General features: G+C 33.3%; 1 protein-coding gene and 1 non-coding gene across 6 annotated transcripts in view; both read left to right on the forward strand.

Moving 5' to 3' along the window:
• KPNA4 (karyopherin subunit alpha 4) overlaps positions 1-27,791 on the forward strand; it is a 90,269-nt gene that overhangs the window by 47,655 nt on the left and 14,823 nt on the right. For all 5 annotated transcript variants that reach the window (XM_037841617.1, XM_037841626.1, XM_037841633.1 and 2 more), the window contains 13 exons: positions 661-750; positions 855-884; positions 981-1,033; positions 5,553-5,648; positions 6,620-6,705; positions 7,945-8,031; positions 9,678-9,847; positions 9,941-9,985; positions 12,729-12,860; positions 16,866-16,994; positions 18,358-18,462; positions 25,998-26,069; positions 27,185-27,347. In XM_037841617.1, coding sequence (XP_037697545.1) covers positions 661-750; positions 855-884; positions 981-1,033; positions 5,553-5,648; positions 6,620-6,705; positions 7,945-8,031; positions 9,678-9,847; positions 9,941-9,985; positions 12,729-12,860; positions 16,866-16,994; positions 18,358-18,462; positions 25,998-26,069; positions 27,185-27,347 — 1,258 coding nt within the window. The remainder of the gene's footprint in view (positions 1-660; positions 751-854; positions 885-980; positions 1,034-5,552; positions 5,649-6,619; positions 6,706-7,944; positions 8,032-9,677; positions 9,848-9,940; positions 9,986-12,728; positions 12,861-16,865; positions 16,995-18,357; positions 18,463-25,997; positions 26,070-27,184; positions 27,348-27,791) is intronic.
• LOC119510771 lies at positions 17,212-17,534 on the forward strand. Its single transcript, XR_005212018.1, has one exon.

Consider the following 27,791-nt stretch of genomic DNA (forward strand, 5'->3'; position numbering starts at 1 on the left):
TTAAAATGTGACACAGAAACACTAAGTGAGCACATGCTTTTGGAAAAATGTTGTTTGATGCAGGGTTGCCACAGACCTTCAATTTGTAAAAGCGGCAATAAAGTGAGGTATGCCTGTGTTAGTAGTTCTTGAAAAAAACTTTTTACTTAAGTATCATCAGCTTTCAGTATTGAAGCAGGTTATAGATGAGAGTATATTTGTAAATTTGCTCCAAACATTTTAAGTGAAATTCAGGTGGCCTTTGACTTTTGTAAGGCATTGTTGGTTTTTGTCTGAGTTTGAACTGCCCAACTTTTGCTTTGACTTTGCTTTTAGGTGATAAAGAGAAGCTCCCAGATGATGTGTAAAGTAGTTTAGTACTTTTAAATAAATATGTGTGTTTGGTTCTGGCTTAAATTGTACAGTTTTGTTTTGTTTTGTTTTGTTTTCTTTTAACAGTTCACAGTTTGTTAAAAAGGTTCTGTTTGGAGTTTGGGGCTCAGATTAGTTCAGTTTAAGTGTCTAATTCACAATTTGGTTTAATTTTCCTCATTTGAGTTCTACTTTTAAAACACACTTAGTATTTCACTTGTAGGTACAGGATTGCCTAACCTTTCCATGAAAGTATTTAGCCTTTTTTTTTTTTTTTTTAAGTTTAATTTCCTTTGTCATTTTTTTAAGAATAAAAGAGATGAACATCTCTTAAAGAGAAGGAATGTACCACATGAAGATATCTGTGAAGACTCTGATATAGATGGTGATTATAGAGTGGTAAGTTAGTGTTATTCTGGTAATTTAAAATTCCCAGAGATTTTACATAAATTTTTAAATTTCAAGGTGACTTTTCACTCAATTTTCCCCTTTTTTTCCTCCAGCAAAATACCTCTCTAGAAGCTATTGTTCAAGTAAGTTGGGTTTCTTCTCTCCCTTCATTTGTATTTCTTGGGGTTCAATAACTAATTATTGCATTTCTTTATCATAAATTGTTTTCTTTTTTGTAGAATGCTTCAAGTGATAACCAAGGAATTCAACTAAGTGCAGTTCAAGCTGCGAGGTAAGTTAAATAAATTTTTGTGATTTTTTTTTTTTTTTTTTTTTTTTAAATACACACTCCATATCCACCAAACATATATTCCCCCCTTTGGTAACCTCTAGTTTACTTTTTGTCTCTGTGTATCTTATGTCTTGCTGATTTCACTGAGCATAATGTTTTCAGGGTTCTTCTATGTTGCAGCATGTCTCAGGACTTCATTCTTTCTTTTGGCCAAATAGTATTCCACTTTGTGAATGTACCACATTTTGTTTATCCATTCATTTGTTGACAGACACTTGGGTTGTTTCCATCTCTTGGCTGTTGTGAATAATGCTGCTTTTAAACATTGGTGTACAAGTTTGTTTGAGACCCTGGTTTCACTTTCTGTGGGTATATACCTGAAAGTGGAATTGCTAGGTCACATGATAATTCTACATTTAACTTTTTGAGGAACTGCCATACTGCTTTCCATACTGGCTGCACTGTTTTCTGTTCCCATCAGCAGTGCCCCAGAGTTCCAATTTCTCCACATCCTCTCCAGTATTTATTTATTTATTTATTTATTTATTTATTTATTTATTTATTGTTAATAATAGCCATCCTTGTGGGTTTGAAATGATATCTCATTGTGGTTTTGATTTTCATTTCCCTAATCCTGATGTTGAGCATCTTTTCATATGCTAATTGGCCATTTGTATGGGCCATTTGGAAAAATGTCTATTCAAGGCCTTTACCCATTTAATTGAGTTTGTCTTTTTGTTGTTGTGTTGTAAAAGTTCTTTATGTATTCTGCACAGTAAGCTCTTATCTGATACATGGTTTTCAAGTATTTTCTCTCATTCTTTAGTTGTCTTTTTAATTTCTTGATAATGTCCTTTGATGAACAAATTTTAATTTTGATGACATTGAGTTTATTGTTTCCTTTGTTGCTCATGCTTTTGGTGTCCTATCTAAGAATTCATTACCAAATCCCAGGTTGTGAAGTTTTGGCCCTTTGTTATCTTCTGGGAATTTTATAGTATTAGTTCTTGTATTTACGTCCTTGGTTTTTTTTTTTAGTTCAGTTTTGTTGATGATTTGCAAGGTAAGGGTATAGCTTCATTCTTTTGCGTGTGGATATCCAGTTTTCCCAACACCATTTATTAAAGAGACTGTTCTTTCACCATTACATTAATTAGCATCCTTGTCAAGTCAATTGGCCATAGGTGTATAGATCTATTTCAGGAATTTCAATTGTTTCACTGGTCTGTATGTCAGTACCATACTCTTTCAATTACTGTGGCTTTGTAATAAGTTAAAATCAGAAAGTGTCAGTCCTCCAACATTTTTTTCCCCAAAAAATTGTTTTGGTTATTCTGGGCCCCTTGTAGGCCCATATAAATTTGAGGATCAGCTTTTCCATTTCTGAAAAAAAGGCTGCTGGAATTTTGATAGGGATTGCGTTGAATTTGTTGATTGCTTTGGGTAATATTGATATCTTAGCAATAATAAGTTTTACAGTCCGTGATCCTGGGATGTCTTGCCATTTATTTAGGTCTTTTAAAATTTCTTCAAGCAGTGTTTTAGAGTTTTCAGTACACAACAAGTCTTTTATATCTTTGGTTAAATTTATGTCTAGTAAATTAAATTTTGAGGGCGTATTTAAATTTTATAGCTTACACGGTGTTTCTATTTTGACTTTTTACTATAATAGTCCTATTACTCAGGTGGAACTTTGATGACAGACTGTACAGAACAGTTGTAGACCAACTGAATTTATTCATAAAGTCATTCTATCATTGAGAGTATTAAAATTGGTGACAATATTTAAAATTCATAAAGGCACTGAAACTTTATTGTATATAACACCAATGTTAGGAAAAAGTTGATTTGACATTAGTGCCATGGGCAAATGGAAAACATTATTTATAAAGCCCTACTTTTTTACTAATCATCAATTTAGTTTTATAAAAAGTGAGATTCTTCAGATCCTGTCTAGGTAGCTAATTTTTCCCACCATACCCATAATGATCAAGCAATAAATCAAGAGTTGTGTAAGCTTACTATTGTATAGGCAAGTAGATATTAAGAATTGGAACTACAAACATTCTCAGTCTCTTTCCAGGTAGGAAAACCAAGTTATTTTTGCACATTTCTATTATGAAACCTCATACTCTAATAGCTTATTTAAGGGAAAAGCCAGAAAAACTAGATTACTGAGACCTTTGTAAACAAATAGTTTGGCAAAGATATAATTGTATTAAAGTACAATGTAGTGGTTGTTTTGGGTAAAATATTAGAATAACCCCTTATGTTGTATTACCAGTTGGAAAGAGACACTTAAGCAATAAATTAATCTTAATTATAGAATATCAAAGTAGAAAAAAGATTTCACAGGTCCATTCAGTATTTTACCCAGTGCATGAATCCCTCATTACTAGACTTTTCCTACTTTTTAGTATTCAACCTGGATACTAGGTAAATAACCTGGAAAAGATAGGAAATTGCAGAATTACAGGGTTGTCCACCACAGGTATTAGAACTTCATAGAGAGGACTTTATTACTTCAGCAGAAAATCACATAAGTATTCACATCTTAGGATGGTAAATTAATGTTCATATAGGAAGAAAGAATGATGAAGAAATTGGTAAATCATGTTCACCACTGTCAGAGTTGATTGATAGTTTTCAAGTAGCTGTTTTCAGCCTGGGTTCAACAAGAAAATTAAGCTCTAATGCCTCTAAGGTAGAGATTTTTAAAGCATGTGTGGATCCCTGTGAGACCACACCTTCAAGGAATATGTGAAATCAAAACTATCTTCACAATAATTCTAAAATTTTATTTGCCTTTTTTCATTGTTTTAATGTTTACATTGATACTGCCAAAGTAATAGTGTATACAACTGCTGGCACCTTAGCACAAATCAAGATGGTGGCACTAAACTGATTTACATTACATTTTGTAGATATAGTATTCTTCATCACCATGAGCTCAAAGGGAAAAAATGCCATTTCTCCTTAACAGTGTCCTCAGTAAAGTAGTACAATTTTTTTTCCTTTATTAAATCTTGACCCTTGGTTACATGCCTTTAATATTATGTGTAAAAAAAATGAGAGGAACATAACAAATTATGTATGTGTGTGTTGAATGGTGTTAGCCATGCATCATCTTTGGGAAAATTAGGAAAATGTCACTGAAATCATTTTCTGTAGGGCTTAATTCTTTCCTGGGACCTCAGTTGAGAAGAACTGGATTAAGACTTTTTTAAGTGATTTTTATTTCCTAATTTGTGTTAAGCACAGTGCCATGTGTTATATAAAATACTGTGAAAAAATAATGATATAATTCTTGCTCTTTAAGAAGCTTAGAATCTAATTGAGAAGGCAAAATTATATAATAAATATGGTGATACTCAATAGTAAATATAGGGCTATGCTATATCTATAGGAAATGTTTTAAAAAACATAGAACATGAAATGGACTTCTGGAAGTTTATTCAGAGTTTGGATATAGAAGGGAAGACATTCCAAATGAAGGGACTAGGACATGAAAAGCCTGCAATTGAGATTGAAATTGTGCGACAAATAATTGACCTCTTGGTAAGTTACTGAGAATAAAATTAGTTGGGTAAGATGGAACCAACTTGAGGAACTGTTTAAAGCTAGGTCAGAGACTTGATATTGGTAGTTGGTTTGTATTGGGCAATGACCCAAGAAATTTTGTTAAACATTGCTTTTATCTAGTAGTACAAGGGATTCGAATGGTTAAAGATTTGTGTCAGGCCATGTAAAGGGCTTACCAACTGAACCTGTAGCCTATCACATGTGTAAATAGACACTAGGGTTGTTGTATTGTTTTTTAACCTCTAAGCTCTTTGAGGGTAGGGATGTTTGTGTCTTGTTCACGTAGTATATTCAGCATCTCCTTGGGTATTTTCCTATGTATTACTGTTCTTATAACTTGAGCTGTTGAAATTAGAAATGTTGTTGGGCTTTTGTGACCTTGACAATTTAGTATGCAGAATAGGGTGAAGAACTGAACTAATATTAGCTACAAACTTTAAGCCAGCAGCCCTTTACTGAGGCTGATCCTACCTGTACTTCCTTTTTGACTCTGTTGTGACCTAGTATGAGTAATTGTGAATATTTTAGTGATCTCTTAATTCTTTTCTTAGCAAGGTAAATGCCATGTTGAACGAGTCTGCTCACTTTTTTCTGTGCGCTCAAAATTAAGTCCAAAGGTAACACATCTAAAACATTTAGTTGTCTTTTTATAAGTCATATTTGGGACTTATTGAGCAAATAATATTACTTTAGTAGTAAAAAAGTGATAGGTTGCCTGCTATTTTTAAAAATTATAGTCTATGAATTTAATTTATAAATATTTTTGTAATTAGAGAAAAAGTTGCATTATAGAAATTATAAAAAGTAAGTTTCAAAGAAGGTACTTGTGCTGAATATTCAAATGTATGGTTATATCTGTATCAAATATGAATTTTAATTTAATTATAATGTCTTATGTCATTAAGTTTCACAAGCAGTATTTATGTATTTCTTGTAGGAAACTTTTATCCAGTGACAGAAATCCACCAATTGATGACTTAATAAAATCTGGAATATTGCCTATTTTAGTCCATTGTCTTGAAAGAGATGACAAGTAAGTACATTATTTTAAAAATAGTAATGTCTGATGTATTCTCTGGAGAAGACAAGGATTTTCTGGGAGTTAGGTTAATCTTTAAAGAAAAACAAAAGAGGCTGTGGGGTAAAGTTTGCAAAATCAAAGAGCGAAACAATGCAATCTCTGTTAAAGCCAGGAGATGGAGGTAATACAAGTCAAAAATGAAAAAGGAACTTGAGAATGAAACATTTAACTTTACTTGTAAAGCTTTGAAAATTGGCAAGAACTAGATTGGTCAGATACTTGAGAAAACGTAATATAGAGGTATCATTTTTCTTCTCCTCCTCCACGTCCTCCTCTTCCTCCTCCTCCTCCTCCTTATTATTAGAGAAGTTGTGGGTTTACAGAACAATCATGCATAAAATATAGGATCCCATATACCACCCTATTATTAACACCTTGCATTGATGTGGTACATTTGTTACAATTGATGATAGTACATTTTTATAATTGTATTATTAACTAATAGTCCGTGGTTTAACTTAGGGTTTGCTGTTTGTGCGATTCTGTGGATTTTTTAAAAAATTTTTATTCTAGTAAACATATACACCCTAAGATTTCCTCTTTTAACCACATTCAAATATGTAATTCAATACTGTTAATTATGTTCACAGTGTTTTCTACCATCATCACCATCCATTACAAAACTTTTCCATTTTCCCAAATAGAAACTCTGTTTTTCTTGAACCTTAACTCCATCTTCCTTATCTACTTAATATATAGAGTTCTTTTAAAAGTAAGAAGGGTATATGAGGAGGTTGTATGCTTGTTATTTTGATTGTTTTAAACATTCATTGGAGGTAAAAAAAAAAAAAAAAAAAACTGGATGGATACCTTTTGAGACAAAATATTTACTATCTTTAAAAAGCAAGCCTGGAGGAATGATTGGTAGACATTGGGCCAACATAAAAAGTCCCTACTGTTAAAATTATTTGTGTTTTTTGTAGTCCTTCTTTACAGTTTGAAGCTGCATGGGCTTTGACAAACATTGCATCTGGAACCTCTGAACAAACGCAAGCAGTCGTTCAGTCCAGTAAGTTGATTATTTATAGACAAAATGGTTGTTTAAAGAAAAAATAAGTAAAAAATTAAACAGTGATTCTCCTAAAAGAATACAATTATTGATTATATAAAATGATAGCTCCACAATAGCACATAGGATAGTTGAAATTGACCAATAAAGTTTGTAACTTTAATCATCTTGTTCTGGTTATGGACATTTTCTGTTTCCAAAAATTCATTTGATTCCTTTCTAAATTTGAGAGGACTTAATTATAGTAGCAGGTTAAATCATTGTGGTTACACTTTATTCATAGGATAGCATTAGAAGTAAAGGAATTTTTCCCGTTGCTGTATTACCTTTAGGCATCTCAGTGAGATTCCCATCATACATTATGAAGAGAAATCTTCCTTCATACAGTAGTCCTATTGAAAGAATGTTGTTAAAGTTCTTTCATTGTTACTGTAAATAGAATTGCTTTTCTTTTATGTTTATCAAGAAATATGAGTAGAAAATTATTATTGGAAGTAATAAGCTGTGTATTATTTTCATGTATACTACTTGATTTCTTCCAAAGAAATGAATAATTTAAAATAAGGTACTTTGTAAAATTCTCTTTAAGTATAAGCAGTATACTTGTCTAAGCTTGTTAAAATCTTAAGCACTAATTTGCACATGATTATGAAGGGGCAAAACGTATTGTCCACGTAAGCATTTTATTATGTAGATACTTGTGTTGTAATGTTAGAAAAGAAAATTACCTTAAGTCTTACAAAAACTGGTTTAGTTTTAGGTTGAGGTGGTTTTGTAAGATGAGGAAGAGGCTTAGAAAATGTTTTAACACTAGTCTATTTTAATATACCAAAATTATTATACGTAAGTATGATTCATCTACACACACAAATAGAATATTTCAAAGCAATATCAAAAGGAAAGAAGAAAGTAGAAGAGTCATTTGTTCAGTCGAGTATTATTTCTGTTCAGATATAGAGCTATCTCTTTGTTTTCCATCCTCTGTTGAACAGCAGAACTATCATCTAATACTCAATAAGTAACCTCCTAGTCAAAGTTCTTCCACTGATGTTTGAGAATCTCTGGATGATAAATATTTTTGAGATTCCTCCCTCCCTTCCTTCCCCTTCCTCTCTCTTTCCCTCTTTCTCTCTCTCTCTCTCTCTCACTAAAAACCAAAAAACAAGATTTTTGTTTGTTTAGAATATAAAATGAGTATCTTCATCCTTAAGTAATAACCCTTTTATTTCCCTCCTTTAGATGCTGTGCCACTTTTTCTGAGGCTTCTCCATTCACCCCATCAAAACGTTTGTGAGCAAGCAGTGTGGGCACTGGGAAATATCATAGGTTTGTATAAAACTTGTTATGCTAGCCCAATAACTGTAGTTGTCAAATATCAGGTAAAAAAAAAACAACTATTAGTAGTCCTAAAGAAAAGCACTTTGCCTTCTTCAGTTCTGTTACTTATGATACCATTATATCTTTTTATATGTAGTTAGCTCTCATTTATTTCAATAATTATGAAATATGTATATGATTTAGATCCCTTTTTTGAGTTCTTCCTTTCTTTTGGGGTACATGTTATTCCTCAATTCTATATCAAGAAAATAAAAATTTAAAAGACGATACAAAATTTAAACTATTAATTTTTAAACTCAAAAATTCAAAAAACTATCCTCCACTGGAGAATGGAAAAAATCTGGAATCTGAACTGTATTGGGTCCCCTGATATAGCTCAGAGACCTATCAATAGGGAGAGGGAGAATGTTTCTTTAGGTTTCTCACTAATCTGGTAATGGAGAAAGATTCTACAGTTTATTTTTGCCACAGATTCTTTCTTATTCTTGCATAGAAATAATATTGCTTCAGTATACTCCTCTTCATTGCCTTTTATGGGATCAAGATGGAAGTCAGGGGATTGGTTAGTTTTCCACGATTTTGAGTTTTTAAAAGGAGGCTTTCTTTGTAAACAATTCCTGACATAGGGTATGTTGCTATTAGGAATGCTATTGTTTGTATATCCAGGTTCCCTCAAAACAGCCTGATACAGAGTTTCACACTCCTTTATTTTTTACCAAAATTTATATTTCAGTCTATTAAAGCAACATCTATTTTTTTTTTTGGTTTTTAATTCTGGTAACATTCTAGAATTGAACACATGAAAGTACAAGGAACAAGCATTATATCTCCAAATATTATATAGTGCAAGGAAAAGTATTTTCACTTACTGGATGTAATACTTAAGCATGGCTTTGTACTAGAGATTACAGTGACTTTCTAGATAAATTTAGCAATGCTTTAGGGCAGTGGTTCTCAAACTTTAGCGTGCTATCAAAATCACCTGGAGAACTTGTTAAAACAAAGAATCCTGAATCCTTTCCAATTCAGCATCAGGGGAGGGCCTTATAAGTTCTGAAGTGATGTTCCTGATGCTGTTACCTACACAACACTTTGGAAACTACTGCCTTAGGGCTATTGGTCTCACTTTTTTTTCTGACATAGTTTTCTAAGTGTATAGAGTAATTTATGGTTGATATTCCTGATGGCCTGATACTGGATCGTCATTGTAAATTGTACAAATATTTTCTCTTTAATAGTAATTCGAGCTGTATTTTTGCAAGTCAAACTTTACATGAAAGTTTGCTAAACTGAGAGTACGACTGATTGAGAAGATAAAAGCAACAGTTCTCTACTCAGAAAGTATTTTAAAGGACCCTAAGGTTTCCAGAGTTTAGATGGGATAAAAAATATTTTATAAATGAGCAGCTTATAAACCTAAAGACGTCAGTAATGTGCAAAAAAGACCTTAGGAATTTCTCTTGGCTCTAAGACCTGGAATGTGAACTTGGTTACTATTGTCTAAAACTTTTATATAAAACTAATTGTATATCTGGTTAAAATACAGAAAGCAGCATAGTAAACCCAGTGCTTTATGTTTTCTGAATTACTTATTGTTAATATTTTTTGTTAAATTAATAAACCTTCTTCCATAGGTGATGGGCCCCAGTGTAGAGATTATGTTATAAGTCTTGGAGTTGTGAAACCTTTACTTTCCTTCATAAGTCCATCTATTCCTATTACATTCTTAAGAAATGTTACTTGGGTCATGGTCAACTTATGTCGCCACAAAGACCCACCACCCCCAATGGAAACCATTCAAGAGGTAAACAAAATTTTTATAAAAATCAAAGTAGATCTAATTGTGTGTATGTTTTTATTTGTGTTTGTTAAAAAAAATATATTTTTCTCTCCTCAGATTCTCCCAGCCCTTTGTGTTTTAATTCATCACACAGATGTAAATGTGAGTAAACACATCCTTTCATGTACTTATATGTATGTATTATCTAGGGCTGCCCCTGTGACATAGGTGAGATAATGTTACACTGGACATCATGTTACTGTACCCTTCTAATTTTTTCATTTCCAGAGCTGTAATACAATATTTTGTATTTGGTATTTAGTCTGTTTATCTGTGTCATAGAATAAGATTGCAGTAAAGAAATCAAGCTTTTTACTTGGGCAGTTTTATAATGTCTGTGTGTATATATATGTTAGCATTGTAAAAACTTAACATTAAAAATTTTCAATATTACCAGTTAGTGTTCTCTCTCACTAAAATTGTGTCTTTGATTATTCATCAACTTTTTATGAAAGCTCATTTTGACAGCCTCGTCAATTAGCACACATGCACATAGTGCTATTTTTGTTTTTGAAAGATAAATATCTGTACATGTGTTCCTACACACATATCAAACCATGAATATCAATTACTCTTCAATTATATTTTTACTGTATTTTTCCAGTTATAGTGATTTTGGTAGTAGCTTCATTTAGTGTAGCTATAACTCTTGATTATCCAAACAACAAGGAGGGAAAATAAATGCAGAGAACATTTTTTAAACATAATAAACATCCTGTTCATTATTACTAACACAGATACCAAAGGAAAAAGCTACTTAGTACTAACAAATGAGGTGGAAAAACTGCCCTGACTGCTTACTGGAAGCCAGTCTAGCCTTCAGGGTGTTAGAGAAGCGAAGAATGTGATGGGTAAGGGAAATCACACAGATAAAACATATAGCAACAACCAGGAGCGTTCTGTAGTTCTTTAAAAACATTTTGGTATGTTGACCAATATTTGGTAAGCTGCTTCATTTCGCTAAAAATTTCTAGGGTAGTGCCTTTTTGCCAGGACTTCTCTGAAGCATATGGAACATATTAAAGTTAGAATTAGACTACATCAAGCAATAACATAATGTGCAAAATTTCATTAGATGAATATGATCTTGCCCTAAAGATATTTTTTAATTACAGAGTTAATAAAATCTTAAAAAAACACATAGCAGTTTTGGTTTCTGGATACTTATAGCTGAAGTTTTAATTGAATTATAAATTGCAATATTTTGCTTTTGAAAGATTAATTTCAGAATTTATAACTCTACCTGTAAACCAGACATCTCTGTTGACTTAATTCAGAGAAATACTGTGTTCTTGCCATATCTCTGCTTACCCTAATCCAGTTGAGATATGTGACTCCCATTTTTGTTGCTTTTCATGTATTTTGAATAATTCATCAAGCCAGTTTGCTTTTTTCTTTTTAGTAACATGTTTACTAAATAATAATTGCTAAAAGTAAAATCTTCTTAGGTAAACACTTAGCAGCAAGTTCTTAAGTTGGGTTATCAAAGTGAAAACAAACCAACAAAAAAGATAAAAATAATAAGACTGCTTCTACTACAAACCAAGCATGAAACATTGTCATTACACAATAGCTGTAATTAATAAACTTACCATGGAATATAAACTTTTCTGAATCAAGTATATATGTGATCTAATTTGATTTAAATTGTGAACTTGATCTGAGCATATTAATGTTGTGTTTAGCATTGACCTTTAAAAACAGTGTACCTAATTTTTATGTATAGTCATACACAAGTAAATCCTTAAAATTTTTTGCCTGTATTAACAGATTTTAGCATGTGTTGATATGCCAGAAGGAAAAATAGAGTTACAATTCCAAGTTGAAGTTTGTTTCACAACTTATCATTTGAGCCAGAATCCGTATTCCAGAAAGGCTTTGGAATTAAAAGTTTTGGACACAATTACTATTTATGTGTCTTTGTCAATAATTGTATTATTTGTGTAGCAGTTTAACAGTTGTTTGATTTCTCAGGTCATTACTTCTAATTAGGATTAACATACAAAGGAAGATCACAACACAATGTCCTGCTATACTTCAAAATATAATTGTTAAAAATTTAGGGCTATTTAGTATAAAGTCTGTTATAAAGGGTTTTTTCCCTTTTCTTTTTTTGTAAGTAGTATAGCAGCTGGTGAAAAGTATGTTTTTTTTTTTTTTAAAAAAACTACAACTTTTTTTTTTATTCTAGATCCTAGGTTGACCTATGGCTGCCTTTTTTTTTTTTTTAATTCACATTTTAAAAGATCAGCAGCTGTGGGGAACTTCCACTCTTTAGGAAGTTGCCTCCAGTTTTACAAGGCAAAGCAAACTTGTTGGAAAGATTATACTATTATAATTCTAATACTGGGCTGGGGTATTAGGTTTAGACATCATATGGTAGAGATGATACTAAAAAACACCTTGGGTATATCCAACTATTTGCCCAGATGGTTGGAACCACTGTGCATGTTGGAGACACGTAGTTTTTCTAGTAGTTTTTCCAACTGTCTATATACATTTACCCCAACGTTCTTGGACCTGCTGTCCCTCAGCCTGAGCATTTGAGAAAAGAGAAAAAAAGCTTTTTATCCTCTCTTGTGCTATGTAGTATGTGAGTCTTAGTGAATTAAAATTGGATGCTAATCTGGAATTGGGGCCATAATTAACCTAAATATTCTGCATATGGCCAAAAGATGCATATACTTGATATATTCATAGATGATGGTGTTTAAACAATAGGGAGGATCCAGTAAATTGCAGTGAGAGGAGAATGGAAGAGAGAAGGTAGTAGAAAATCTTAGTCTGCATGGCTGAGAATTGTTGAAATGAAAAAGGTTATTTGAATTTTCATTTTATTCATTAGATATTGGTAGATACTGTCTGGGCCCTCTCTTACCTTACTGATGCTGGCAATGAACAGATACAGATGGTAATAGACTCTGGAATAGTTCCTCATTTGGTTCCTCTACTCAGCCACCAGGAAGTAAAAGTTCAGGTAAGTTTGTTCTTAATCAAATGTAACTTTTTTTATAAGCATTGCATTAGAAGATGGACAATTTCAATAGTTTAAAATATATTCTTAGCTTAACGACATATCTGTGGTGGAAAGAGTTGTTATAGCCTCATTTTAAGAATGGAGAAAATTAGGCATGATTACTGCAGTTCAGCAAGAAACATCCCCCTACCCAGATAAAAAGAGGTAAGACTCCATTGTAGAGTCCTGATTTCTAACATCAACCGGAGCAATTCAGTATAGCAACTTGGATGGCATCTGAGACAAGTATAGATACTTTCATTTTTCCTACTCTTCTTATTTTCCTTCCTCTTCCCCTCTCCTCCTCCTTTTCCCCCTCTGCTGACCTTTTTTTATTCTCCTCCACTGTACTTGGTAAGATTAGTTAATTCTTAGCTTCACTGACATTGAGTTAAAGGTTATTCACCTTGCACTGAAATGTGCTGCTTAAGGACCTCCTAAATTGTTTCCTTTCAAGTATTTAAAATTTTTTCCTTAATTTTTATTTTTTTTAATGCTTCCAAGTAATATTTACTCCCAAAGAACCTGCATCTAGAAGGAACTTGAAAAGATAGGGTAAGAAGGTCGTGCAAATAATGTAAGCAGTAACTGTCAAAAATAAGTTGTAAAGGAAGATGCAGCAAGATCTTCCTACCCTCCTTAGGTAATATTTTAATCTGATGAAGGTTTAGAGTCAATCAAGTACAGTAATAGCATAAGGAAAACTGTTACCCTAGATCATTGGTTCTTAACCCTGGCATCAAGATCATCTGTGGGGCTTAAAAAAGTTTTTCTGTTTTTTTTTCATTCCCTCGCTCAACCTCCAGAGATTTTGTTTCAGTAAATCTGGGATGTTTCCTAGATACCTGAGCTTTTAAAAAGTTCTTCAGGTGATATGGATGTGCAGGTAGAATTGAGACCCACTGTGTTAAAGCACTTTAAAGAAAGAGCGAGCATTTAGCTGAATTGAGAAAGAATTGCTTAATAGAATAGTTTGACATTTGAGGGTATTTGTGACTTATTTTAAGTATTCTTACTAGATGTTTATCATTAAGTTTGCTTTTCTTAAATATGGTGCTTGCACCCTTTTATAGGTTTTTGGTTTGTATTTTGCTTTTGTTTTTTTCAGAATGCTTCTTGAGTTTTAATACTGGACTTCATTGAGAAAATAGGGCTTGGAATTTTTCTTTAGCCAGCTTTCAATGAAAGTTCTGTACTTCACCTAATACTAAGAGAAATTTTTAGAAACATTTTCAACTTTCATGCTAAATTTAGGAAAGTAGAGAAAATAGTGTACTGAAGCCTCATGTATGTTTCCTTTATATCCCCTCTCTTCTCCACCCCTCCAAAATTATTTTGACACAAATCCCAGATATATCATTTAATCCAGCTTGCATCTCTAAAAATTAAGGCTAATTTTTAATGAACCACAATACCATTAATACATATTTAAAAATTCTTAATGTAAAATCAAGATCCAGGCATTGCATTTGGTTGGTATGTTTAAGTTTCTGTTAGTCTCCAGGTTTCCACTCCTTCCTTCTATTTTCCCCTCTTTAAATTTTGCTTGTTTTCCCTAAAACTTGCTTATTTTGAAATAATTTTAAACTAACAGTACAGTTGCAAAGATAATACAAAAACCATACAGAGCCCCCATCTACAAATCCTATCAAAATCCCAGTGCTTTTTTTGCAGAAATTCACAAGCTGATCCTAAAATTCACGTGGAAATGGGGACCCAGAATGTCCAAACAATCTTGAAAAGGAATAAAGTTGTAAGACTCTGACTTCCTGATTTCAAAATTTATTACAAAGCTAGAGTAAATAAGTGTTATTGGTATAAGTTTAGACATATAGTTCAATGAAATAGAATCGGCAGTCCAAAAATAAATTCATACATGTATGATCAGTTGATTTTTCAATAAGGGTACCAAGACAGTTCAAATGGTAAAGAATAGTCTTTTCAACAAATGGTTCTGTAACTGCTAGATAACCACATGTAAAAGAATGGCACTGAACCCCTATCTCTAACCAGTTATAAAAATTAACACAAAATAGATCAAGCACCTAAATTTAAGAGCTAAAATTATATGCTTAGAACAAAGCACAGGCATAAATCTTTGTGACCTTGTGTTGGGCAGTGGTTCTTCAATAGGACACCACAAGCAACCAAAGGAAAAAAACAAATAAATGGGTCTTGTGCGTCAAAGACTGTCATCAGCAAAATGAAAAGACAGCCTACAGAATGGAAGAAAATATTTGTTAATCATATATTTGAAAGGAAACTTGTATCCATTATATATAAAGAATTCTTACAAGACCAACCCAGTTTAAAAATGAGCAAAGAATTGGAATAGACAGTTCTCCACAGAAGACATGCAGTGGTCAATAAGCACACGAAAAGCTCACAATATCGTTAGTCATTAAAGAGATGCAAATCAAAACCACAATGAAATACCACTTCACACCCACTAGGATAGTTATAACCAAAAAGACAGACAAAAACAAGTGTTGGTGAGGATGTGAAGAAATTGGATCCCTCATACATTGTTTGTGTAGCCATTTTGGAATATAGTTTGGCATTTGACCAAAAAATAAACATGGTTACCATATGGCCCAGCAGTTCCACCACTCCTATGTATAAAACCAAGAGAATTGAAAGTAGATTTCACACAGAAACTTGTATATGAATGTTCACAGGAGCATTAAAAGTGGAAACAATCCAAATGTCCATGAACTGTTGGATGGATAAATAAAATATGGTGTATCTATACAATGGAATATTACTTAGCTGTGAAAAGAAATGCAGTACTGACAGGTGCTATATAACATAGATGAATCTAGAAAACATTATGCTAAGTAAAAGAAACCAGGCACATTAGGCCACATATTGTTTGATTGCATTTATATGAAATGTCTAGAATGGCAAATCCCTAGACATACAAAATAGATTTGTAGTTGCCAGGGGCTGAGGGTGAGGGGAATGGAGAGTGATTGTTAATGGGTACGCGATTTCTTTTTGAGGGGATGAAAATATTCTGGAATTAGGTACTGGTGATGGTTGTACAACTTTGAATATACTGAAAACCACTGAATTGTATGAGTTTCATGTTATATGAATTATATTTCAATTTTTAAAAAGGCTGGGCCATTTTTCTTATAGAAGGAAAAATTAAGAGGAAAAATTTAACTTGACAAGATGACCTATTGCAACTACAGAAAAATAATTGATAAATTCATTTATAGTAAAATCTCATATATTAAGCAGCTTCCCACTTAAATATAAAAAGAACAGTCTATAAATACTAATTCAGCATTCATTAATCCATATATACACATTAATACTGAATGTAAAATCGAAACTGTGTTTTTTCAGCACCCAGAAGGTTTTTTGGTCCACTGGCCTAACTGGTAGCCAGTAGTGAGTTAAGATGCCACAGAGAAGGTTCTCTGATTGAATAGCCAAATGGGTCTTCCTTCCCTCACTACCAAATGAAGAAGGAGTGAGGGCACAATCCTGTTTACAGAGTACATGTTGGAAATATTTTGATGTGAGGCATTAACTTTAATGTAACTTTAAATTGTTTGGAAGAAAAAAAGCCAGTATTTAACTTGCTTTAGAAAATTATGGAAAATTACACTATCACTTGGCACCCTATCCCTTCCAGACTCTCCAGACATTCTACTATATTCCTCTTTACTTTCTTCATAGCACTAACTGCTATCTAAAATTATCCCTTACATTTGTTTGTTTTGTGTATTGCCTCTCCTCCAACTATGATGTGTACTCCATAAAAGCCAAGGCTTGTGTCTGTACTGTTTATACTGCTCTGTTCTTTCATCACTGCCTGACACAAAATAACTGTTCAAAAAGGATAGATTGAGTGGGTGAATGAATGAATGCATTTAACTTTCATAAGCTGCCTATTATACCTTTGTGATAATAAGTATTTCATACAACATCTCATGAAATCTCTTTACTTTTCAGACTGCTGCACTTAGAGCTGTAGGGAATATTGTTACTGGAACTGATGAGCAAACACAAGTAGTTTTGAACTGTGATGCTCTTTCACACTTTCCTGCACTTCTGACACATCCCAAAGAAAAAATTAATAAAGTAAGTCTTTATTTTTACCATTTCATAATCATCTTATAAAATACCTGAAGTTTTCATTTGTAAAATTAGGGTCTCAGAACTGTGTGATACTGATTGTTAATATAAACTGTCATCTAGGCTTTAAGAGAAATTAATATATTTCACTGTTTATAATATGGATTAATGTATTATTCTCTATATAAAACAAACTAATTGTAAAATGCTGATTTGGCTCTCTTGGAAATGATGAAATAGAGATAATTGGGTGTTGAATGTTGTATGATTGGAAATTATTAATATGTGTGTTAAGTAATTATTAGCCTAAGTTTAATATTGTATGTTATAGTGTGTGTGTGTGTGCGCGTGCATGTGGAGGCTGTGGAAAGGGGGCACTGACTGGTGATGCTGATACTGGAGTGCATCTGAGGCTGTTGTAGAAATACGTGGGTGTTGATTACAACATTGCCGATGATTATAACCCAAGAACAGCTCACCTAACCAGCCTAACACCCTAAAAATCTCTAACAGGTTCATTAAACATGGTCCTGTGATCTGATCCGAAAGAGCCTAGTTTCCACTAGCTAACTTATATTTTTTGGAGTAAAACTTAATTACTAGTTTTAAAAATAGACAAAATATTTCCCCTTTAGTAAATCAGTAAATTTAGTAAATTTATTAATTTTGGTAAATTATCCTAAATAAGATTTCAGATAGTTTCTCTTTTTTCATGCTAACTGGTTTCAGTGTACATTTATTATCTCTGAAAGTTGTAAAACACTTGGGACTACCATTATCTTGGCAAAAGTGGCATCAATGTCGCTGTAAGGGATAGCATAGAAAGATCATTAAGGAAGACCAATAAAGCAGTCAAACGTCTTGTTCCACTTTAGCTCGTCAGAGAAGTGGTGCAGCATAAATGACTACTACAAATAAGAACACTAAAACAACCCACCATTTAATTTTTCACATGTCCATTTTCGTGGATAATTAGGATTCATCACTTTGGCTAGGACTCTTGATCAGAATAGAGAATAAAGCATATTATGGAAGGGGATGGGAGAGAGATCTCATTTATAACAGTCTTAGAGGAATTGAATTTAATTTATAGCACTTCTTTAGTATTTGCTTCATCAAGGTTCTTTTGTGTAATGGTCAATATTTGGGAACATTGCTTTCAGGAATTTTTTGAAGGGTTAGTTCATTATGACTTGGATTGGGGCTGTTAGCAGTTTGTTCAAAGCAAATATGGAAAAGGATTATAGGACTTGAGATTCCTAAAAATTATGAAACACATTCCGTAATACAATTGTTCAGACAATATAGTGAATGTATTTTCTTTTGGTTCTCATGTAATGAGAAATATTAAAGGGGTCTTGTTCCACAGGAAGCAGTGTGGTTCCTCTCTAACATCACGGCAGGAAATCAACAACAGGTTCAAGCAGTAATTGATGCTAATCTCGTACCAATGATAATACACCTTTTGGATAAGGTAAGGAAATCATTTTTTATGTGTCTGTGTAAGTGAAAAGGAATTTAAATCTAACAGAGTATGTGACTGTGTACTTTCCTGTTCATTTAACTAGGACTTATAGAGTGGTATAAATACTACAGTAGAGTAATATTAAAACTTTTGAAACCAGCAGTGTTAATATACAAGAAACATTTCTTTTTTAAACCCTTGACCCTCTTCTAGATAGTACTTTTTCCAAAATTGCCATTAATTTGGAGTTTATTAGAAATGAAATATTATTACTACTAATAAATGCTTATATAGTGTTTTAAGCACTTCACATATCACTTCACTTAATACGGTAACCTTATGAGATATTAAGTACAGGTGAAACTATGGTATAGACAAGTAAATTGGCTATGATCAAACAGCTAGTAGGTATGCTAGTAACTGTATCGTATCATCTCATACTCATTAACATTTGATAATGCAGTTTACAGTGTCACAATCACAGCATAAGGGTTTTTCTGAACACTTACCTGTAATAAAAGAGAACATCTCTCTTTGTGTCTTTTATTCTTCCATGCTTCCTATAGATTGATCTAGGCTAGTTTCCCATAAACTGGAAGGTTAGGTTCAGTTTTTTTAAGCAAGAATTTGTCGTCATTGCTCTACTTCCTAATAATTCACATCAGGAGGCACATACTCTCTGTCCCACATCTAATGATACTAAGATTGATGAGTGAGTTCAGGTGTTATCAGCCTAATCCAGCTGATTCTTACATAAAGTTATCTATCAGTCTTTTCACTTAATAATTTTTAGCAACCATTGATGGTCATTGCCTGGATCCCTTACTTCATTAGGAGATGCAAGACGGTGACTTTTTAATTGTCATTCTTTATGTATTAGCCATGATTCTTCAATAAAGAGCTTTTCCTTATCCATGCTTCATATAGGAAAAGCAGGATAAATGCTTGATTCTTTGTTGCTATTAATCAAATTTTAGAAGGAGATGGTTCCCTAACAACCTCAAAAGGTGACCAGAGTGGATATTTTTAGTCTCATTAGGAAATTATGGATTTTTATATAGGTAAGTTTCATTGTAATTGTTTTCTGTTTGACACTCAAATCATCCCTAACCGTTGGGAACCTGCGTCTTTTGTACATCACCCCAGTAGTTTTTGAGAGCCTTCTACCATTTGGATATGACACAAAGTCCCGGGCCTGTCATGTATATTTTCTGATGCAGACCTGGAATTAGTCATTTTTCCAAGGTGTGTCCTGCTTGGTTCCTTTTTGTATGGAATGGTATTTAAGAATCATAGTCCAGGTACTAAGGATGGTCATTGCTATAAGGTGGTCATCTTTTGTGGGCCTGGGTGAGCAGAACTAAGTGAGATGTATTTTTTTAGAAAGTGAAATATCATAAGTTCATGAGCATAAGAATTCATAAGAAAAGAATCTTGAATGAGAGAAAGCTATCAAAGATTCCTGGATATTTAAGATAGCAGGGTTTTTATTTTCTCTTCTTTGATTTTATATTTGTATTTCTTTTCTTATGCTGAAAATTTTCCTAAAAACATGAATATAAAATACCCATTTGCCTTTAGATAATGTTGATATACGTATGTGTGTGTGTGTGTGCATGTGTGTATAATGTCAAAATAACAAGACCACCATTGCCACTAACAACATGACTACTGGATGCACCTTTAAGATTTCTTTCAGCTTTTTTGTCTATAGAATTCTCCCAGTGATATACTTGCAAATATCATGTCAGTTGAAATAATTCTATTTATGCCACCAACTTGGTATACAGTTTCCAGTGTTTTGCTATTAAATAGTACTTTGAAGAATAACTTGTAAGTAGGTTTTTTTCCGGGTTATATGTAGATCACTAGATCAAAGGATAAATATATGTAGATTTGCTAGATAAAGCCAATTCCCTTCTATTAAGAGTTGTACCATTTTGTGCTCCTAACAGTCTCAATGACAATATTTTGAATATTATTTCATTCAGTAGATTTACTTCAGTCAATCAACTGTTCCCCTGTTGCTGAGAATTTTAGCTGCTTTTACCTTTTGGCAATTATGGTACTCCTGTTTATAGGAAAATATATATTACTTTGTTTTTAAATTTTTTTCTCTAAGTTCTCAAAGGTGCATTTACTAAGTCATGTATGATTTTTGTCATAATTTTTAAATATATTTTGCAAATTGGTATTTGAAAAGCAATGTATAAGGGTATCATTTTTGTCAGTCTCATTAATGTTGGGTATAATCATTTAAAAATCTTCGGTGAAAGTTTAAAAGGTACTTTATTTTAACCTGACATTTCTTTGATTATACTGAAATTGTATATTTTCCCAGACTAATTTTTAAGAATTTTTATTGAGATGTATTCACACACCATACAGTCCATCCAAAGTGTACAATCAGTGGCATTCAGTATAGTCATCACCACAGTCAATTTTAGAGCATTTTCATTACTCCAAACAGAAAAATCCTTATATGCTCCTATTGTTGACACTTAGCATTGGTGTGGTACCTTTGTTACAATTGATGAAAGAATATTACAGTATTACTGTTAACTATAGTCCATAGTTTGCATTAGGTGTATTTTTTGCATTTACCACCCTATTATTAAAATCTTGTAATAGTGACATACATTTGTTACATTTCATGAATGAACTTCCTTATATTTGTACTATTAACCACAATCAGCATCCACAGCAGTGTTCACTATGTTATACAGTCCTATGGTTTAGCCTGTACCTTTCCTTCTAGTGACATACATGACCCTAAGCTTCCCCTTTCAACCACATTCACACACATAATTCAGTGCTGTTAATTACACTCACAATAATGGGCTACCATCACCTTTATCCACTTCCAAACATTTACAATTGACCTAATTAGAAATTCTACACGAATTAAGCATCAGCTCCCCATACTCGACCCTCATTCTGTTTCCTTTTAACCTAATCTGTATTTTGGATTCTAACTCTGTGAGTTTACTTATTATAATTAGTTCATATTAGTGAGATCATACAGTATTTATCCTTTGTGTCCAGCTTATTTCACTCAACATAATGTCTCAGGGTTCATCCACGTTGTCACATGCATCAGGATTTCATTCCTTGTTACTTCAGAATAATATTCCATCATTTGTATACACCACATTTCATTTATCCATTCTTCAGTTGACGGAGACTTGCGTTGCTTCCATCTTTTGACAACTGTGGATGATGCCTCTATGAACATCAGTAGGCAAATGTCTGTCTGTGTCCCTGCTTTCAGTTCTGGGTGTAAACCTAGTAGCAGGATTGTGGGATCATATGGCAATTCTATACTTACCTGTTTGAGGGACTGTCAAACTGTCTTCCACAATTGCTGCACCATTTTACATTCCCACCAGCAGTGAATGAGTTTTCCTGTTCCTCCACATCCTTTCCAGCCCTTGTAGTTTTGTTTGATTGTTTGTTGGTTTGTTTTTATTAGTGGCCATTCTAGTAGGTGTGAGATGGTATCTCATTGTGATTTTGATTTGCATTTCCCTAACAGCAAGTGATGTTGAGCATCTTTTCATATGCTTTTTAGCCATTTGTGTTTCCTCTTTGGATAAATGTATATTCAAGGTCTTTTGCCCATTTTCTGATTTGGTTGTTTGTCTTTCTATTGTTGAGATGTAGAATTTCTTGAGATGTAGAATTTTGTTGTAGATTTTTTGTTGTAGATTTTACATATTCTGGATATTAAACCCATATCAGATATGTGGTTTCCAATATTTTTTCCCATTGGGAGGTTGTTTTTTCACTTTCTTGACAGAGTCCTTTGAAGTGCAAACATTTTTAATTTTGAGGAGGTTCCTTTTATCTCTTTTTCTTTTTTGCTTGTGCGTTAGGTGTCGAGTCTAAGAAAAAACCATCTACCACAAGATCTTGAGGATTCTTCCCTACATTTTCTTCTAGGAATGTTATGATACCATTTCTTATATTTAGGTCTTTGATCCATTTTGAATAAATTTTTGTATAAGGTATGAGATAGGTGTCCTCTTTCATTCTTTTGCATATAGATATCCAGTTCTCCTAGCACCATTTGTTGAAGAGACTGTTCTGTCCCAGTTGAGTGGAGTTGGCAGCCTTGACAAAAATCAATTGATTGTAGATGTGAGGGTCTGTTTCTGAACTCTCAGTTTGATTCCACTGATCAATTTGTCTGTCTTGATGCCAAGGCCATGTTGTTTTGAGCACTGTAGCTTTGTAATATGCTTTAAAATCAGGAAGTGTGAGTCCTCCAACTTCACTATTCTTTATCTAGATGTTTTTTGGCTATTTGGGGCTCCTTATCCTTCCAAATAAATTTGGTAATTGGCTTTTCCAGTTCTGTGAAGTAGGCTGTTGGAATTTTGACTGGGATTGCTTTGAGTCTGTGAATCAATTTGGGTAGAACTGACATCTTAACAATATTTATTAGTCTTCCAGTTCATGGACGCAGAATGTTCTTCCATTTAGTTAGATCTTCTTTGATTTGTTTTAGCAATGCTTTGTAGTTTTCTTGATACAGGTCCTTTACATCTTTGGTTAAGTTTATTCCTAGATGTTTTGTTCTTTTAGTGGCACTTGTAAATGGAATTTTTTTCCTGATTTCCTCCTCAGATTTCTCATTACTAGTGTATAAAAAATAACTACTAATTTTTGTCTGTTTATCTTGTATCCCACCACTTTGCTGAAACATTTATTAGCATTAGTAGCTTTGTTGTAGATTTTGGGGGATTTTCTTTATATAGGATCATGTCATCTGCATATAGTGAAAGTTTTACTTCTTCCTTTCTAATTTGAATGCTTTTTATTTCTTTTTCTTGCCTAATTGTTCTAGCTAGAATTTGTAGCATAGTGTTGAATAACAGTGGTGACAGTGGGCATTCTTGTCTTGTTCTAGATTTCAACAGGAAAGCTTTCAGTCTTTCACCACTGTTAGCTGTGGGATTTTCATGTATGCCCTTTATCATGTTGAGAAAGTTTCCTTCTCTTCCTGTCTTTCGAAGTGTTTTTATCAACACGGGATGCTGGATTTTGTCAAATGCCTTTTCTACCAAAATGATCATGTGGTTCTTCTCCTTCAATTCTTTAATGTGGTGTATTACATTAATTGATTTTCTTGTGTTGAACCAGCCTTGTATACCTGGGATAAAACACACTTGGTCATGGTGTATAATTCTTTTAATGTGCAGTTGGACTCAATTTGCAAGTATTTTCTTGAGGATTTTTGCACCTATATTCATTAGAGAAATTGGTCTGTAATCTTCCTTCCTTGTAGTATCTTTATCTGGTTTTGGAATTAGGGTGATGTTGGCTTCATACAATGAGTTAGGTAGTAATTCCCTCCTCTTCAATTTTTTGCAAGAGTTTGAGCATGATTGGTATTGTCTTCTTGGAATAATTGGTAGCATACATCTGCGAAGCCATCTGGTCCTGGGTTTTTCTTTGTCAGGAGGTTTTGATGACTGATTCAGTCTCTTTGCTTGTAATTCGTCTGTGAGGTTCTGTTTCTTCTAGAGTCAGTGTAGATTGTTTGTGTGTTTCTGGGAATTTGTCCATATCATGTAATTAACCGATTTATTGGCATACTGTTGTTCACAGTATCTTTTTTCTCTTTTTCCTTTATGGATGTCCTGGTGTTTTGTTGTTTTTTTTTTTTTAACACAGTGTTATTCACACCCCATATCGTCCATCCAAAGAGTGCAGTCATTGGGCTCTCAGAATAATCACAGAGCTGTGGTTACATCGCCACAATCAATTTTAGAACGTTTTCATAGTCCCCCCCCCAAAAAATGCCTGTGTTCCTCATATTCCTCTATTAATGACACTTAGCTCTGGTGCAGTATGTACCTTTGTTATAACTGATGGAAAAACATTAGGATATTACTGTTAACTGTAGTCCATAGTTTGCATTAGATGTATTTTTCCCCATATACCACCCTATTGTTAACACTGTAGTTTTGACTACACATTCAGTGAATGGTATTTGTACTATTAACCACCTTCATCATCCACCACATGGTTCACTATGTTATTCCGTTCCTTGTTTCTCCTCTTTCTTTCTAGTGATGTAAATGACCCTCAACTTCCTCTTTCAACCACAGTCACACACAATTCAACACTTTTATTTACACACATAATAATGTGTTACCATCACCTCTATGTATTTCCAAACTTGTACAGTTAACCTTATTAAAAATTTCTGCTCAAAATAAGCATCAGTTCCCCATTCTTTATCCTCATTTTATATTCTGGTAAGCTGTATTCTAGATAATAATTCCTTGAGTTTGCTCATTATATTTAGTTCATAATAGAGCATACCGTATTTGTCCTTTTGTGTCCAGCTTATTTCACTCAACATAATGTCCTCAGGGTTCACCTCTGTTGTCACATTCATCAGGACTTCATTCCTTCTTACAGCTGAATAATATTCCATTGTATGTATATGCCACATTTTGTTTGTCCATCCATTGGTTGATGGACACTTGGGTTGTTTCCGTCTTTGGCAACTGTGAACAGTGCCACTATGAACATCATTGTGCAAATGTCTGTTCACGTCCCTGGCAGTTCTATACTTAGCTTCCTGAAGAACCACCAAACTGTCTTCCACAGTGGCTGAACCATTTTACATTCCCACCACCAGTGCATAAGCATTCCTGTTTCTCCACATCCTCTCCAACACTTGCAGTTTTCAGTTTGTTTGCCATTCTAGTAGGTGTGAAATGATATCTCATTATGGTTTTGATTTGCAGTTTCTTAATAGTTAGTGATATTGAGCATCTTTTTCATGTGCTTTTTTTAGCCATTTGTGTTTCCTCTTTGGAAAAAAAAATCTATTCAGGTCTTTTGCCCATTTTTAAATTGTTTTTTTTATTTTTTAAGTGGTAGAATTTCTTTATATATTCTGGATACTAAGCCCTTATCCGATATGTGGTTTCCAAATATTTTCTCCCATTGAGTAAGCTTGACAAAGTCCTTTGAAGCGCAAAAATATTCCATTTCAAAGAGGTCCCATGTATCAATTTCCTTGCTTGTATTTTGGGTGTAAGATCCCACCACAGATCAAGTTACAGTTTTTATCACGGTATCTCTGTCTCTTGCCTCCCACTGTTCCCTGGATTCTGTACAGTGCTCCCCTGAGCTCCAGAGCTCCAGAACAGTTGTTTCAGACAGTTTCTTCCTGTCTACTAACTGGTTTTGGAGGAGTGAGTCCTGTAGCTCTTTACTCCATCTTCCCCGCAAGTTTTTTACTAATTTTATTTCCTTTTGTCATCATCTGAATTTAATCTGATATTGTTGAATAATGCTATCAAATCATTTTGATTCTAGGAAATTTTACAAAAATGGATCTCCATTTGTTTAGGGTGGATTGGGTATATTTCAAAGAGATCTTATTAAGTAAAAATTATGTTTGCTTATAAAAGGCTAGAAGGAAACCTGGGGAATTGAGCAATTAAAAAATCATTTCAGGAAATTTTTTTCCCCAATTTAGCCTATATTGCAATATGTAGCCATTTGTTTTGATTTTACAGGGGGATTTTGGCACTCAAAAAGAAGCTGCTTGGGCCATAAGTAACTTAACAATTAGTGGAAGGAAAGATCAAGTAAGTTCAGCTTTTTTTTTAAATTTCTAAGAACTTGTAAAATAGTAAAGATAATTCTAAGATTTAGATTAAGTAAATCAGAATTTAAAATAATAGCAAGATTAAGCATTTTGTAGTTTTGTGTGTTTTTTCCCCATATAAAAACTGCACCTTGATTGAGTACCTTTAGTCATGATCCATAGAAGAAAAGCATTCTTTCAAAATTCTTGTCCTACAAGAATTTTGTCACACAGGGTAAGATTGAGGCTGTTATAGTCAGGGTTGTTTCTGTTTGTTTGTTTGGTTTTTTAACACAGTTAAAAAGCAGTAGGACTCAAATCAATATAGTAGAATGAAACTGCTTCACAAATTCTCCTAACAAATGAACAAGAAAAAGCAAAAAAAAGTCATCATCAAACCCAAACAAGGAACTGAACTCAACCAAACAGCTAGGACTAGGGTGAGAAAAGCATGGCACCTAGGGCAAAAAATTTAAATAGGCACTCACTCTCAGAGTCATCCAGGTTTGACAAAGCTTTGCACTGTGCCAGGTGGCAAAGGAAAAAATGGTTTAAAAGGCCCAAATCTGCTTGACAGAGCAGATAAAAGGGTGAATTTGGAGCTGAGACAATAAATGTTACAAAGAAGCTATGGGCTGGTGGCAGTGAGCAGTGAATCCACTTAAATATGAATATAGAGCAGAATAAAAATATAATACATGGAAAATAACTGATAAAATATGAAAATGATTGAAAATATTATGAAAATAATGGAATAGTGAATTGAAGGGTGGCCAGGCATATAATGGTGCTACTTGTCTTCATCTGATACAGCAGAGATCCAGGGGATGCTGTCAAATTGAACTATTGTAGCTTTTTGAAAAAATTGCATGCAGCCTCGTAATTATTTTATAATCTCTGAATCTCTAAAGGAAGCATTCCTTTTGGCAAAGAAATAATATTAAGTTCAGTGGTTCCTTCATTTTCACTTTAGTTTCTTTTTCTAAATTCAAGGAAAATACACTTATTGAGTTAAAAAGAAAATGAAGTTCAAGCCAAAAGTACTTTGATGGAATAATATGGTGCACAAACTCAGTTCACCTGTGTGTATTATTTCATGGTGTTTTTATTCTTCAGGTGGCCTACCTTATCCAACAAAATGTTATCCCACCTTTTTGCAATTTGCTGACTGTAAAAGATGCACAAGTTGTGCAAGTAGTACTTGATGGACTAAGTAATATATTAAAAATGGCTGAAGACGAGGCAGAAACCATAGCCAATCTTATAGAAGAATGTGGAGGTAAGTTTAGTATAAGCTATTTTTCTACATTTTAATGGTCTTTTTGCAACTACCTTTATTTCTATCTAATATAGCACTTCTGTATTTTCTGTCTTAGATAATCAAGTAACAAAGTAAAATACTATATTCTGTATGTACAGTCTGGCTCAGCTTATTGCATATGCTTATGTAACTGAATTGCTGCCATATATTGAACAGGAACTGTGCTAAGGTGCTGAGGAGACAGTAGTGAACAAAGCACAGTCCTTGCCTTCAAGGCATGTTTATCTGTTGATGGAGATAAATGTGAATTGATTCAGTGTGCTGATTACCATCATAGAAATATACATCAAAATGGAATACCCAATCCATTCTGGAAGAAGCAGGAGATGACACCTAAGCTGATTTCAAGAGACAAGTAAGAATAAAATAAAAAGGACTAAAAAAGGACCCCTACCTCACCCC

The sequence above is a fragment of the Choloepus didactylus genome, chromosome 1, assembly GCF_015220235.1.
Source record: "Choloepus didactylus isolate mChoDid1 chromosome 1, mChoDid1.pri, whole genome shotgun sequence".
Classification (NCBI taxonomy): Eukaryota; Metazoa; Chordata; class Mammalia; order Pilosa; family Megalonychidae; genus Choloepus; species Choloepus didactylus.